General features: G+C 41.8%; 1 protein-coding gene across 4 annotated transcripts in view; it reads right to left on the reverse strand.

Annotated features, from left to right (window-relative positions):
• The window catches only part of SLC2A9 (solute carrier family 2 member 9), a 117996-nt gene that overhangs the window by 96363 nt on the left and 7200 nt on the right, over positions 1–14433 (reverse strand). For all 4 annotated transcript variants that reach the window (XM_075420535.1, XM_075420532.1, XM_075420534.1 and 1 more), the window contains exons 3-5: positions 10378–10538; positions 4181–4305; positions 1580–1725 (exon numbers count right to left, since the gene is read on the reverse strand). In XM_075420535.1, coding sequence (XP_075276650.1) covers positions 1580–1725; positions 4181–4305; positions 10378–10538 — 432 coding nt within the window. The remainder of the gene's footprint in view (positions 1–1579; positions 1726–4180; positions 4306–10377; positions 10539–14433) is intronic.

Here is a 14433-nt window from a genome sequence, read left to right on the forward strand (position 1 = left end):
ATAGGGAACCAGTAGGAACTAAAAGCATCCATTTCACTCAGAGGTAGTCCATATAGCCCTTTCTGGATGATAACGGAGGAGGGATGACTCTTTTGAAAAACAAAGTGGCAGCAGCAACAGCAATATTCCCACCTTTTGCAGGAAAGCTTCATTACCTAGCTTGTCAACAGAGTAGGAGAGCTGAGTTTTGTGTTCTCAACACAGACGTCACAGGGGTGTTCTAATCATTAGGATCCTTGGCACAGGCCTAATCAGATGAGATACTTGGGGAGCACTGGAGTATCTCATCTCCCTTCTTAATGAATATGGGCCACGGTGTAGACAGGAACACAGAAATCACAGAATGGGAAGGAGAGTGGGTGAGAAGAGCCTGAATCCTACCTGAGCATGGACAGGACTGAGGCTGTAGTCTGCATTCCCTGGAGCAACATCAGGACAGAAACAGTTGTGGACACTGAAATAGAGCTTTCACTGTTCCCCTCTCAGAGCTGAATGCCCAGATTTCTAGTATGGAGCCAGGATCCTCCTTTTCTGACCAACCTTTTAGTCCCGTGGTTCTTGCATTCCTAGTTGCAGAGTAGCCTTGCTTCCATGGATGCTCATGCAGAAGACCCTGAGTACTTATAGCCAGGTTATTCCTGGGATGGTGGAAATGCTGAATCCACCCTTCTGTCTGGGAAGGTCCTATAACCAAAATCCTTCCTTCCCTGGGAAAATTACCTGACTGTAAGGCTACAATACAGCAGCTTGCCAGTGCCACCACCATCAAAACTCTGCCAGCCTTTTGGGGCTTTTCTGCAAGACATAGGCAAAGGTCAGGACATCGCCCTGCCTGTAGGTGGAAGATGGGCACCTCCCAGAAGCAGCATGTGTGAACACGTGCCTTGTGGTAGGTACCCAAAGAAGCTCCATCTAACAGTGAAGGACCTCATGAGTCTGGGGACACGCTGGGCAGGAATGTTCATGGGACACTGTGTGGGAATGAAGTCATGGACCTACGCAGGCTTTTGGGTGCCCACCTGCCAAACCAGGGTTTCGGCATGCCGGTTTCCGTACTGCTCCATGTAGTTCACTTTCCAAACTATATATTCTCCTTTCAAATGAGCAAGCTTTCAGTGCTTTTTAATGTAGTAGAATCAAAGATGTTATTCCATTATCTAGAGTATTTATTTTCCCTGTTTACCTGTTTCTTCCCTTTTGCCTATCAAAGGGTGGCTGTGTCTGTACTTAGTTCTTACATCTCAGCCACAATTTCTGCCCCATTAAGGAGATTCTTGTCATTTTCTGACTCTATGATTCCAAAAATAAAGGTACATCAAGAAAGAGGGAAGGGGACACGACCTGCACATGCACACACACAAGCTGCTCAAGCTGTTAAAACTGCTTGCTACATCTTCCAAACTCAGTCATACGTACAAACTTTTCAAAGACATGGACAAAATCCCTTTTCAAAGTGGCTTCAAAACAAAAAACAATGTTTCTGCGTTCCACTTTTGTAAGGAACTCGTTCAAAATATGAAAATATAACACTTTAAGCATGTGTGTGTTCTTTCACAGAAAACATCCGCTAAATACTTACTTGCCCAAATATTTCTGGCAGCCCCAAAACTTGACCAGTGAAAACACCCATACAGATGAAAATTGCTGTGATCTGACCCAGTGAACCACGGATTTCCTTAGGAGATATTTCACTCAAATACATGGGAAGGGCACTCAGAGAAATGCCTACAAAGGAAGGAAAAAACCACACAACTAAGTCAAATCGCCTTTTCATTATACCAGGTATAAAACAAATGTCTACTGAAAGGAGTCTGAGTGCTAATCTGCGTGCAAAAGTGGCAAAAAAACACGCAAAGAACAGAAATATATCTATCCACAGATCATATGAATTATCTTCTCTGCATGTTCAATTACTCTTGCACCATTTAATAACTGTGGGATTGATTATCTGTTACAAATCTGCAGTGATCTGCGTAGGCTGCTATTTGATGAGAAGAACCAAAAGTTACTCAGAGAGGAGAATCATCAGGCGAACGGATTTTTTTTTAAATTTGTTCATCCCAAAGCAAGCAAAATCATTTTAGCACTGGTGCAGATAAGTGTTACTGGTTTGCGTGGCAAGGTTTTGGTAGCGGTGGGGCTATACGGGTGGCTTTTGTGAGAAGCTGCAAGCTCCCCCATGTGTGATAAAGCCAGTGCCAGCCGCCTCTAAGACGGATCCACCGCTGGTCAACGCTAAGCCAATCAGCGACAGTGGTAGTGCCTCTGTGATAACATATTTAAGAAGGGGAAAAAACTGTGGTAAAAGGGCAGTCAAGAGAGAGGAGTGAGACAAAGTGAGAGAAACAACTCTGCAGACACCAAGATCAGTGAAGAAGGAGGGGGAGGAGGTGCTCCAGACACCAGAGCAGAGTCTTCCCTTGCAGTTCATGATGAAGACTATGGTGAGGCAAGCTGTCCCCCTACAGTCCATGGAGGTCCACGGTGGAGCAGATCTCCACCTGTAGCCTGTGGAAGGGATCCCACGCCGGAGCAGGTGGATGCCTGAAGGAGGCTGTGACTCCAAGGAGAGCCCGTGCTGGAGCAGGCTCCTGCCAGGACCTGTGGACCCGTGGAGAGAGGAGCCCATGCCGGAGGAGGTTTGCTGGCAGGATGTGTGACCCCGTGGGGGACCCACGCTGGAGCAGCCTGTTCCTGAAGGACTGCACCCCGTGGAAGGGACCCACGCTGGAGCAGTTTGTGAAGAGCTGCAGCCCATGGGAAGGACTCAAGTTGGAGAAGTCTGTGGAGAACTGTCTCCCATGAGAGGGGCCTCATGCTGGAGCAGGGGAAGAGTGTGAGGAGTCCTCCCCCTGAGGAGGCAGGAGCAGCAGAGACACTGTGTGATGAACTGACCGTAACCCCCATTCCCCGTCACCCTGCGCCTCTCGCGATGGGGGGAGGAGGTAGAGAAATGGGAGTGAAGTTGAGCCCGGGAAGAAGGGAGGAGTGGGGGGAAGGTGTTTGAAGATCTGGTTTTATTTCTTATTATCCTGCTCTGGTTTGATTTGTGATAAATTAAACTTCCTTTTCTGCCCAAGTTCAGTCTGTTTTGTCCGTGACAGTAATTGGTGAGTGATCTCTCCCTGTCCTTTTCTCAACCCATGAGCCTTTCATCATAGTTCCTCTCCCCTGTCCAGTTGACGAGGGGGAGTGATAGAGTGGTTCTAGTGGGCACCTGGCATTTATCCAGGCCAAACCGAAACAGTAGGGGAAAAAAACCCCATTGTGTCAGAGAGAGCAGACACTGTCAGATGAAATATTTTTACTGTAAATGGTATTAGCAGATGTTCTTCTTAATACAGACTCACAGCTGCAATGAACTTTTAATAGCAGGCATAAAGTAACGGCGAGAATGCTGTTCAAACCCAGGAGAAAAAAAAAGCACGACCCTGGTTAGTACACTGACCATATTTACACAGCTCCAGAAGTTTGGTCATTTGGTGGTAACCTGACACAAAAATTAGCAATCAGCACCAAAATTACTTACGAACTTCACGTCGCAAGTGACAGACACATCCACTTTCAAACAACCATAGTTTGTACTTACTAACAACACAGCCAAAGCCTGTCAGAAAGGGGGCTCCGCGATGCAAAAGTCAAAGCACTGTCCATTGCTTAGCGTCACGTAATTACACTGAGAGTGTAAAACCATCTTAATTCATCAAGTCTGTCTCCACATTAGGTGAATACTTCTCACCATCTACCAATCTGCGAAGATGCTGAGAACCTTACTGCTAGCTGCAAGACTGTTCTGGTGCAGCACTACCCCCATGATTTACTTTTAAACCGGGAAGACTATGCTGCTAGGAGCAAATGATGATGTACCAAAACATCCACTTAATCCTACTGGGATTAGCCAAAGGATTTTCATGGCACGAAGACAGATATGCTCTGTTGGGACTGGAGGAGGAAAGGGGGAGAAACAACTAGGCTGGACAATAGCAGCTAGCATCCATTCCAGTGTCTTCTCCAAACACCACATCTTCCAACCACTAGTCTGCTGGTTTCTCCCAGTGAAATCAATGTGGCTAGTCCCTGAAATGCCTCTTTCATGTAAAGAAAGATCTAACTGGGGGACAGGAGAAAAATTATGCATGGCACAAGCATTTTGGATATGTACAGCGTGATAAAAGCTTACCTGCATCAACACCCATTATAATGCGACCCAGTATGAGCATTTCAAATGACCCTGCCAACAAGGAGAGGGACATCAACAATCCAGCTGTCACCGCAAACACATTATTGAGCAGCAATGTAGATTTCCTAAAAGGACAAGATATTTTATGTAGAAACCAGCATTGCAACAATTAAATCTAGTCCTATTCAAATCACACTAGGCTATTCTTCTTAAATATCCATAAATAAAAACAAAAAGTGCCTAACAAACACTGCCAGCTGTATTTCTTACAGTTTTCATCTTTCAGAACTTTCTGCTCAAGTTTGAGGGACTCATTAATTCAAAAGCAACTTGTAAGTCTCGTAACTTCTGCAGAAGGAAATACTTTACAAAAGAAATGATATGTAGGATTTCACAGGCCTTTCACAGTCAAACACTGACATCCACAGCCTCATTTCCCAAACACATGGAAGAAGAGTGGTTAAAGATATGAGATCAATAGCTCTGTTGCAATGATTCTCTATTGAAAGATGAAGTAGAAAACCCACCTAGATCTCAGAGAATTACTGCTACCTTACACACATCTCTCCAAAAATAAGGATTTAAGTGGCTTTTTGTTAAATTACAGCCTGCAGGTGAATGGCTGGAGCAGCCACTATCATCAGGTTCAGCCTCGAGAGTTACTGAAAAGTATCTTACACTTCCCAGGCAGAGTCCCAGGGATATCTGCTGGACATGTGGTGGCCTCTCTCCAGCACATCACAACGAGATAGCTGCTTTGCATTGCTTATGATCTAACACAAGACAAAACACCACAATTTTCACAATGGCATGGCAAGAGAATTATCAGACCCCACGTTTTCCATCTGTGAGCCACCTCACTTCGCTACTGATGGTAAAGCAATGGTGCTTTGTCTTTACCAGGTCTTGCAGTCACATAATTAAGCAGAGTCTTGTTTTGGCTCTAGAGGTATAACTCAATACTGATGCCTCCAGTCCCACTCACAACATATTCAAACAATTGATCTGAAAACAAATTTACCTAGAGACAAGCATCACACTGATGACGTAAATTATGAGGAATCCATTAACTTTGACAGTAAATGACACAGGCTGAGAATACACCAATTTTATTAAAAAACTGAAGTGGTACTAAACTTGTAAGTATTCTCAATGGATTTTCAATTGCTATATATTAGAATTTCCATGCAAAAGAGGAGGAATGGCCACAAAGGCTGTCTACCCTTTTCATTTCCAAAGCAGGTAACAAATCGACCCAGCAGTCCTCATTCTTCTCAAGTTCAACACACAGGTACCAACTGGAAAACTCCCACCCATTGAACAAGTCATTCAACTTCTTACAACAGATCAATACATTTTTTGAAAGGAAATATTTTTAATGCTTGTATTTTTAATTACTTTTCCTGCTTTGTAGTGATTTTAAAACACTGAATTAATAGCATGAAGATCAAAAAATACAATACAGCTCATTTAAAGTATATGTTTATACAACATAGCTGTCAAGAGTGATGATTTTACCATTTGAAACAGATTTTTCAAATGGATGTAATTTGAGAGGGCTGAACTGACATAAGTAATATAAAAAAATGGAAACAAAATGTTGATTCAGGTCAAACAAGTGCTATACATTCATCTGAATATACTACTTTCCTCTTCTTTCATTTAAATAAAACCTATAAAATACATACCTTTTTAGAAAAAGTTGGCCAGAGATCCCTAATGCTGTGCACCAAAGAACACAAAAGCACAGCCTAACTAACCAAGATAAAAGCACAGGATTTTGTCTTTGCCAGATTGAAAAAAAAATGAAAACTAGAAAGTAACACACTGTTCAGAATGTTACTATGTAAAGTACGTAAATTTTTGGTAATGAAAACTGTGCAGTGTGTCTGTGGCAAGGCTTTGGAAGCGAAGGGGTTGCAGGGGTGGCTTCTGTGGGGGAGTAACAAGGTCGGTGGGGAGAGCAGATGCTCTAGGACTGAGCAGGCACATCCCCAGAGGGACTGTGGCCCATGGAGGACCCACGCTGGAGCACAGGAGAAGAGTGAGAAGCAAGGAGCGGCAGAGAGGAGTTGCAGCGCACCAACCCCAACTCCCTGCACTGCCCGTTCTCTCATGGAAGAGACTGAGTGTGACCTGCTGTGGTACCAAGGAGGAGGAGAGGAGCCTGGGGTGATGTTCAGCCTGGGAAAGTGGGAGAAGAGGTGTCCTAACATTTGTCCTGTTTCCCAATACCTGATCAGTAATGAAATATTTATGCTAACTGGCAATAAACTAAGTTAAATTCCCCAACTTAAGTCTGTTTTGCCCATGACAGCAATTGGTAAGTTTTCCCTTTCTTTAGTTCGACCCATGAGTTTTCTCGCTCCTGTTCCTCCTGTTTCTCCCCAGTCCCACCATCTCACTTGGGGGTGGGCAGTGACAAGCAGCTGGGTGGGTGCTTGGCTGCCAGCTGGGGCCAACTCACCACAAGCATGAACCATCAGGGCTCCTAAGAAAAAAAGAAAGCAAAAACCCTCCAAACTCCCCACACTGTCTCAGTTTAGTTCCAAACAAGTCACGTTATATTCAGATTTGCTATGATCATAAAAAGAGCCATACCTTCCTGCTCACTTAGGGCAAAACTGCATTACCCTAGCAACAAGGCACAGGAAAAAGAAACAAATCAAAAAACCCAGACAAATCGCTGCTTGTGTAGCTCTGATATAAGTGATACAAAGATATCACACCTTGCAAAGTGCTGCAGCAGGCACTTTCCAGAGGGAAAGTCCAACCAATCTTGTCAGATAACTGTGCTCACCACACTTAGCAAGTGTAAGCATGCAAACTGCAAAATGAAAAGACACACGCTGATGTGTTGGTCAGCCTAATCATTTCTTTCACATACCATACCACAAACCGATCAAGCAATTGTCCAAATGGTACCTGAAACCTACTGAAGTATATACCTCATACCTAGTACACACATAGCACATTTCATTTTTCAGTCTTGCTGAAGGTTATAGAGCACACCAATATCTCTATTTCTGTAACCTGGTGAACAGAGGAATAGACTGAGAAGTGAACTCAACCTAAAGCTAACATGCAAAACAGTGCCAGAGGTGGGAAAAGGAACCTGGACTAAAGCTCCAGTCCAGACTCCCACATGGTTCTGCTGCAGCTATTGCACTAAAAATACTAGATTAGCATTCATTTAGATATGAAGATTTTTGTTCCTTCCATTCAAACAATTCAGAATTTTCTGTGGCCAAAAGGAATAAAGCATTTATGCATTCCAAAAGGAAGATGCTTTTGAAAATTTCTGATTGAGCACAGAGTATCTGTCACAAGCAGCTACGTCCTAAGCTAAACTATAAGTTTTGCAACCAAGTACCAAAACTGGTTCTCTCTAAGACTGGCTACCCGCATTGCTGCAGGAATGTGACTTCCAATCCTGTACTCAATCTGAAATAGTCCTAAGAGAAGAGCCATTTGCTCAGCAGAAATCAGTTTCTATAGGTGTTCCAGCTGAGACAGACAGTTCACCCACCAGCTCGGCACAAACAGAGCTAACCTTTAAGGATTTTTTTTCTGCCTCCTTCTTTTTTAGGTATTTTGGACATTGAAAGCACTTGAGACTCTATTCCTCAGAACTGTCCTTGTGTTTTTGCAAAATTGCATATGATTAATTTCTTGCAATTTCAGGGTTGCTATCTGCTCTCATGATGTTGGATAGTTCCAGAGGTCAGAACAGAATCTTAGAGACTACTTGCCCTCCATGGCTGCAATAACTGTAATTAGGGATTTGAATGAATAAACTTTTTGTCTAAAACTCACAACTAGGAAAATGATAGAATTAAAATTTCCTTAAAAAATGTATTGGTGTCTCAAAATTCAGTAGTAAGAAAGACGCTCCACATGGAAGCAAATATGACACGCAAAAAGTATGGTGAGGAAACTAGGTGTTTAAGTAACAAGCTGTCAAAGCCAGTAACAGGTTGAATATCAGATCACCATTTCAACTACAGTAGATTACTTCAGAACAAAAGAAGTGGTAATCCAGATAAATTCCCTTACTGGTTCATACTCAAAATGGTCCACTGTGCTTGAGGGAAGGCCTTGTCCTTCTCCTGCAAATGCCTCCCTGGCAGCGGCCGAAGCAACCCACCGAGCATATCGCTTGGGGTGCGCAGGACACGCAACAGCAGCTGCTCTTCCGCAGAAGAAGAGAATTTAAATTATGAAGTGTCAAAGCCACATCTGAACATGGGACTTAAGCTTACGCAGAAGAAGGCTCTCTGAAAAAAAATACATCTCTCTTGAAGTAAGTAGGGCCTAGGAATCTGGCAATTTGGAAATTATGTTATTAGTCTTACAGCAATATGATTCAAGGGTGCTCTTTTTAAGACCATACTTTATATATGACTAATGCTTTTGATCCCCCTTAGTTCATTATTCCATGTCAGTGTAAACGGAGCTCAGCTTCATCATACATACAGCCCTCCAACCTACACTTCTACAATTTAACGGCAAAGTATTTTATTGTTCTGTTAACATTTTGTAATGTGCTCCTCAACTGCCATACCGATATGTCAGTCTGGTTTCCTAGACCAGATGAACACTCTGCAGTGTGAATGGCAAACTCAGGAACCACACTTTGACGAGCAGCCTTTTTCTAACAGCCCCAAGCGATGCAATCCCTTCTCATCTCTAATCAAGTACTTGCACACCATATTTATGAGAGAGCTGTTTTCATCGTTTAAAAGAGATAAACATAATAAACAGGGGCAGAGTCTGCAAGATTTAAATATCTGCCCTTGAAATATGATCTGCTCCCATCAAAGTGGTATTCACATGACTGAGATCAGCCACCACTTTAATGAACCTGCACACAAAGCTGTTCTGCTCTTCACTAAAAATTCAAATCTTCCATGAACCCACTTTTTACTTCATTTTTTAATGAAGTAAACAAGACTTGGCGACAATTCTGGGAATTAATCAGTCTAAATGGAGGCATAGTTTCATCTATTTAAGAAGTGTGTAAAAGCCAAATTGATGATTTGGCAGAAGAAATTGCAAACCTAAAAAAAATAATGTGACTATGAAATATATTTAAGAATTGAAAATCAAATGGTGAACTGAAGGGACAGAATAAATTAATTAAGAATGGATAATAGATTTACAGAGCAGAGGATACTGACTTGCTATAGGCATGAAACGGAAGAACCTGAAAACACACTCTCTGAGGTGAAAAATGGCATGTGGAAGAGTTGGGAGAATGACAAACAAGCCTAGGAGAGTGCAATCTAAAATAATGGAAACAGTCAAAATGTACAACAGAAAAGTAAAAACAGTGGAGGTGGATGCTTATATTTCAGCCTCTGCGATGACCTTCTCCAGTGATTTAACTGAGCAAAACTTATTAAATTATATAGCATTTACAATTAAGTAAAAGCCAAATGAGCAGTTAAGATGAATGCTATAGTGGCTTTTTTTCATGCCTTTCTAAATATAGGTAAATTACAAATTACTTTTAAAATTCTCTTTGGAAGACTGTATGAAACAACAATTTGACACAAATGTCTAGTTAGCACCTGCAGCAAAAATGCAAATACACACCAGCACAAACATTGCTAAAATACTCCTATTCACTGTGGTCAAGACTTGGTCAAATACTGCATTGCATAGAGTGGGGAAGGCGTCCCCAAGTTTGCGGCAGACCAAACACGAACTTCACCCTAGATTAGTTCTTCAAACTACATTTTAAGTTGAAACAAGGAAGAAAAAAAAGAGAAACTTTTTATTGCCGTATGACAACAAATGTTGTTGGGCAGCAAATGAGACATGTCGATAGCTTTGTGTACAGTAAGATCCTCAGCAGACTCGTGAAACAAGAATCTGCCAATCCTTTGTGAAATCTTTCCTAGTTTATGATATTTTCCTTCCGCACTCTTGACAACTGAACCTCCTTGACATCTCAATCCATTCCCGTTCAGAGCAAATGGCTTCTATCACCCAAGTGATGCACAGTAGGGCCAGAGAGAAAGGTACTAATTTTACTCTTGGAAATTCGGAACTCTTAGAAATGAGCTTTCATAATTTGAAGATTAAATTTGCATTCTGGTGAAAAGGGTTTTAAAAAAAAATAAAAGTAAAGACTTCTACAGAAACCAAGTGAGAAACTGCTTTAGAAACTAGAATTTTTCTGATACACTTACCGTCCTAAGAACTTCAGAATTGGGGTAGCAATAAAGGCACCCATAAGGCCACCAATGGCAAAAAGAGAAACAGTTATAGACCAAAGGAGAGTCAGTGTGTTTTCATCCATGGAGAAGCCGTATCTTCTTTCCCAAGTTTCATTGTAAAACTTCTTGATATACTGAAAGAAAATACATAATAACGATGCATGTAAAAAATCACACTTTAAGAACACAACTGAGAGAAACAGAATAAAACAAAACCCCAAACAGTAGCTTGCTTGTAGAAATCACCCTTGCTCTTCTACCTCCCTCCTCCAAAATATGGGGCCTCATGCCTAGATGCAATCGCAATGCAGACTAACCGAAGCAGCCGAAGCATACTTATGTTTAACTACACGCAGGTCATAAACAAAGTGGGGAAAAAAAACACAGGTAGATATGAATGTAGAAGAGGCTTATAAAAGAGAAACTCCAATAAAACAAGGATGTTACCATTTAGGTTGTTGGCACAACATTAACAGCAGTTTGTTTTCGCCTTACTGTGTACACTTACACAAACATTTCAGCCTGAACCGGGGCTAAGGGCTCAGACACAGAACCACAGAGCGGTTGAGGCTGGAGGGATCTCAGGAGGCCATCTCGTCCAACCCCCCCTGCTCAAGCAGGGCCATCTACAGCCACTGGCCCAGGACTGCGCCAGGAGGTTTTTGAATATCTCTAAGCAGGGAGACTCCACAGCATCATGCCTCCCGCGCTTGGCACGGCACGGCACACCAGCTGAGCTCCACTCACTGCACACATACAGACTCCCAACCCCAGGCAGGTGACGTACACATCCTAGCATAACACTTCTTGGCCAAGCCAAGCAAAACTGCACTGCCTAGCATTTGTCATGACTTTTACAAAAAGAATGCGCACAAATGCTTAAACGCTAACTACTGTTAGTCAGTCAGTTTGTTGAGTCACTAATCTTTAATCAGAGTCTTACGTTAAGAGCAAATAGTTATACTGCTTTTTAATGGATCTACAGTGCCAATAGCTTGGAAAGAGGAAGGCTCCAGTAACAGGTAAAGGAAAAAATGTCTTGAAGAAATTGGTGTACTGGCAGAAATGCAAAACTAACAAAGAGGAAGGGAATTGCAACCAGTTCCTGCCAGCTGGCAACATGACTGACGTCAAGAGAAGAATTTGGCTTCTCTTACAGGACACAGCACCAAAAGCCATCTGTTGATAGGTTTGGGGTGTGTGGGGGAGTTCACATGTAACTTGGGAAATTCCCTGCAAAATGTTTAAAGCTTCTCTACAAATTACAGAAATAGGAATCCTTTTTGCAAAACCCTACACTGTGCTCACCATGAAACAACATTTATCATATCTATTTTGTATTTCAGTCCTAGAACGCAGATCTCTAATTTGCTTAAGTGCCTTTCACTAGTCTATTATTCCCAAAAGGCCAGTATCACAAAGGTGAGTGACTCTACAAATTCTTTAGCATAACACTAATAAAAAAAGACAGAGTGAATTGAAAACAATTAGCTTACATCGACTGAGGGAGGAATGGAGGCTGTGTCCACTTTTGCACTGTACTTATGACACTGCCACATCTGGAAGCCACACAAAATCAAGGACCAAGCAATGAAAGATAATATTTTTCTCCCAAAGAATTTACAGCCAAGACAAGTAACTGTTGGAGGATGGAGGCAAGAGCTGACAGCTGTTGGTTTGATACTGATGCGGAGGAAAAAAGCCCACAGTATCAGTCAAAATGATCTAGTTGTCTGACACTATTAAAATCACCAATCCTAAATCACTTCTATAAGTATGTTGCAGCTTCTCCCCTTCAATTTTACATAAGCTGCTTTTTGAACATAATTCAGGCGGCTAAACAAGGTAAGCAATTTCTTTTCAGTAATGAAAGATGTATGAAACACGAAATCAGACATCTAAGATCCTGATACAAATCTATCTGCCAGACAAGCTTGTTCTCTTAACAAATGAAAACCTGAGACACATCTTCTCGCTCTTCAGTTATCCCGAGACCTACAATTTTCTCCCATGCAGCTTAATTTCCTTAAGAGCCTTCCACCAGGGCCCTTCCAGGGTATCTTTTGAAAGTCCAAGTGCCTGTTGAATCTCTGGAGAACTCCAAAAGATGTTTGAGTCATGGTTCTCCTTTGCAAAAGCCATGCCAGCTCCTCCCCAAATTCTCACTTTTCTACTACAGTTTCTTCTAGTTCGTCAGGTACAAATAACTAATTCTTAGCATGTATGTTCCAAGTTTTCCCCTTAAAACCTACTTTTTTCTTAGAGTCACATTAACCTTCTCAATCTCTCTGAGGCTATTTAAAAAGAAGCTGAACTGTGATACGAAGCCTATATTTTGAGAGTTATTTTTTCAGTCTTAAGCAAATTTTAAGGTATTTTGGCAATGTGACACAAAATAATCACTAATTTTATACCATACCTCTACTGACATTTCAGCTTCTCCAAGAGATCCCCTATAAAGAAGGTTCCACTGTGGACCTCTCCAGACTTTTCCAATCCAAAACATTAGTTCAGGTTTCTTTCTCTGTCCTTGTATTTTCTGAACACTCCTTTTCAGCTTCATCTGTCGGCCTTATGTCCCCAAGCCTCCATCTGGATGTTTTTTGTGCCTGCTGAAAGTACCCAAGCTCCAGGACCAGCTCACATTTTTAGACTTCAATGTGCCAGAGTTTATATTCTTTTTCTGCCTTCCTCACATAAGCACAACTGCAGGTTTTTGGAGGATGCCTTCTAACAACTTCTCTCCCCTGGTGTTTAATTACACCAAAGTTTCTTCATCTTTCTAAAAGGTAAAGATGTCATAGCTCCAGTATAACATTTTTATGTAGTCTCTGTATCACCTGCAGAGACATCGCCTATTTACTTTCTTTTTAGTTAAGCTTCCTCACTTTTATGCTGCTCCCGTTTTGAAATCACGCTAAGCTCCGATGCCGTCATGGCATCTGATGCTCTGGCAAGGATACAGCACCAGGCAGTCACTACTGCAGAAGGGTACGCCACGCTTGCGTAACGCTCTCACTTGTTCTGTGTCACTGCTCCCCGACAAGCTCTACAGTATCACAAAGCGTAATCTTGGCACTCTTCCCCAGTTTCTTCTCAGATTTTCTCCAGCATGTCATAGCTACTAAATTATCCTGGGGCAGGACTCAGCAGTATAAGCCTAGCACCACATTTTCCCTGTTCAAAGTAGGAATTTCAAACTATAGGTATTCCAACCTTGGATACATGGACTATTCGATCTGAGGAATTTATTTAGTTGGAAACACCACCTCTTCACTTGCAAAGTACCTAAGAAAGGTAGGCAGAACGCACCACTTACTGTCTCCCTTCTATCAAGTTCCTAGTAGGTCTTTTGTGCCCTGAATTAAAAGGAGGACAGGGATACTTCTCTGTACAAACCAACCAGAAAAACCCCCACAAAACAGAAAAAAAAAAACAAAGTCAAATTGGTGTTTGGTCTATTTAGAAGAATCTCACAGTAGACTTCGAAATGAATCTGCCATTAAATCAAGTAGTACATCTTTTCTCTTTAACACCAATACTCAGATTATATTTAGACTCAGATATCTTCTTGTTTATCTGAAGTTCATTTCTGATAGTAATGAATATTAAGAGAAAACATTTTTAGAATACTATTAGCATTTCTTGGTAATGATAATGGCTAAAAACAGTATGCAAATTATTCTCCCCTTGTGTTATGACTAATTTTCTCAGCATAGCTTTGTTATTTACAAGGAGACATCAAATAACCGCAAATACTCAAGAAAAGAAAGTGCAAACTACAACTCTCAACAGTAATAGATAAATGCACTGGCATGTACACCACCTGTGCCTGGACTCCCACTGCCAGTAAATGGGAAGCTAATAACACATACAGAGTTTGATAATTGCACATGCAACAAAACACTTCTGAGCCAACAAATCCACTGGATTTGAATCCACTGAATTCTGTGGAAAGGCTCCTTTGGGATTTTAATCAGTTGTCTGAACAATGCTAACAGCATAATCCTGTATACAAAAATTTTTGCC

Source organism: Opisthocomus hoazin, chromosome 5 (genome assembly GCF_030867145.1).
Source record: "Opisthocomus hoazin isolate bOpiHoa1 chromosome 5, bOpiHoa1.hap1, whole genome shotgun sequence".
Taxonomy (NCBI): domain Eukaryota; kingdom Metazoa; phylum Chordata; class Aves; order Opisthocomiformes; family Opisthocomidae; genus Opisthocomus; species Opisthocomus hoazin.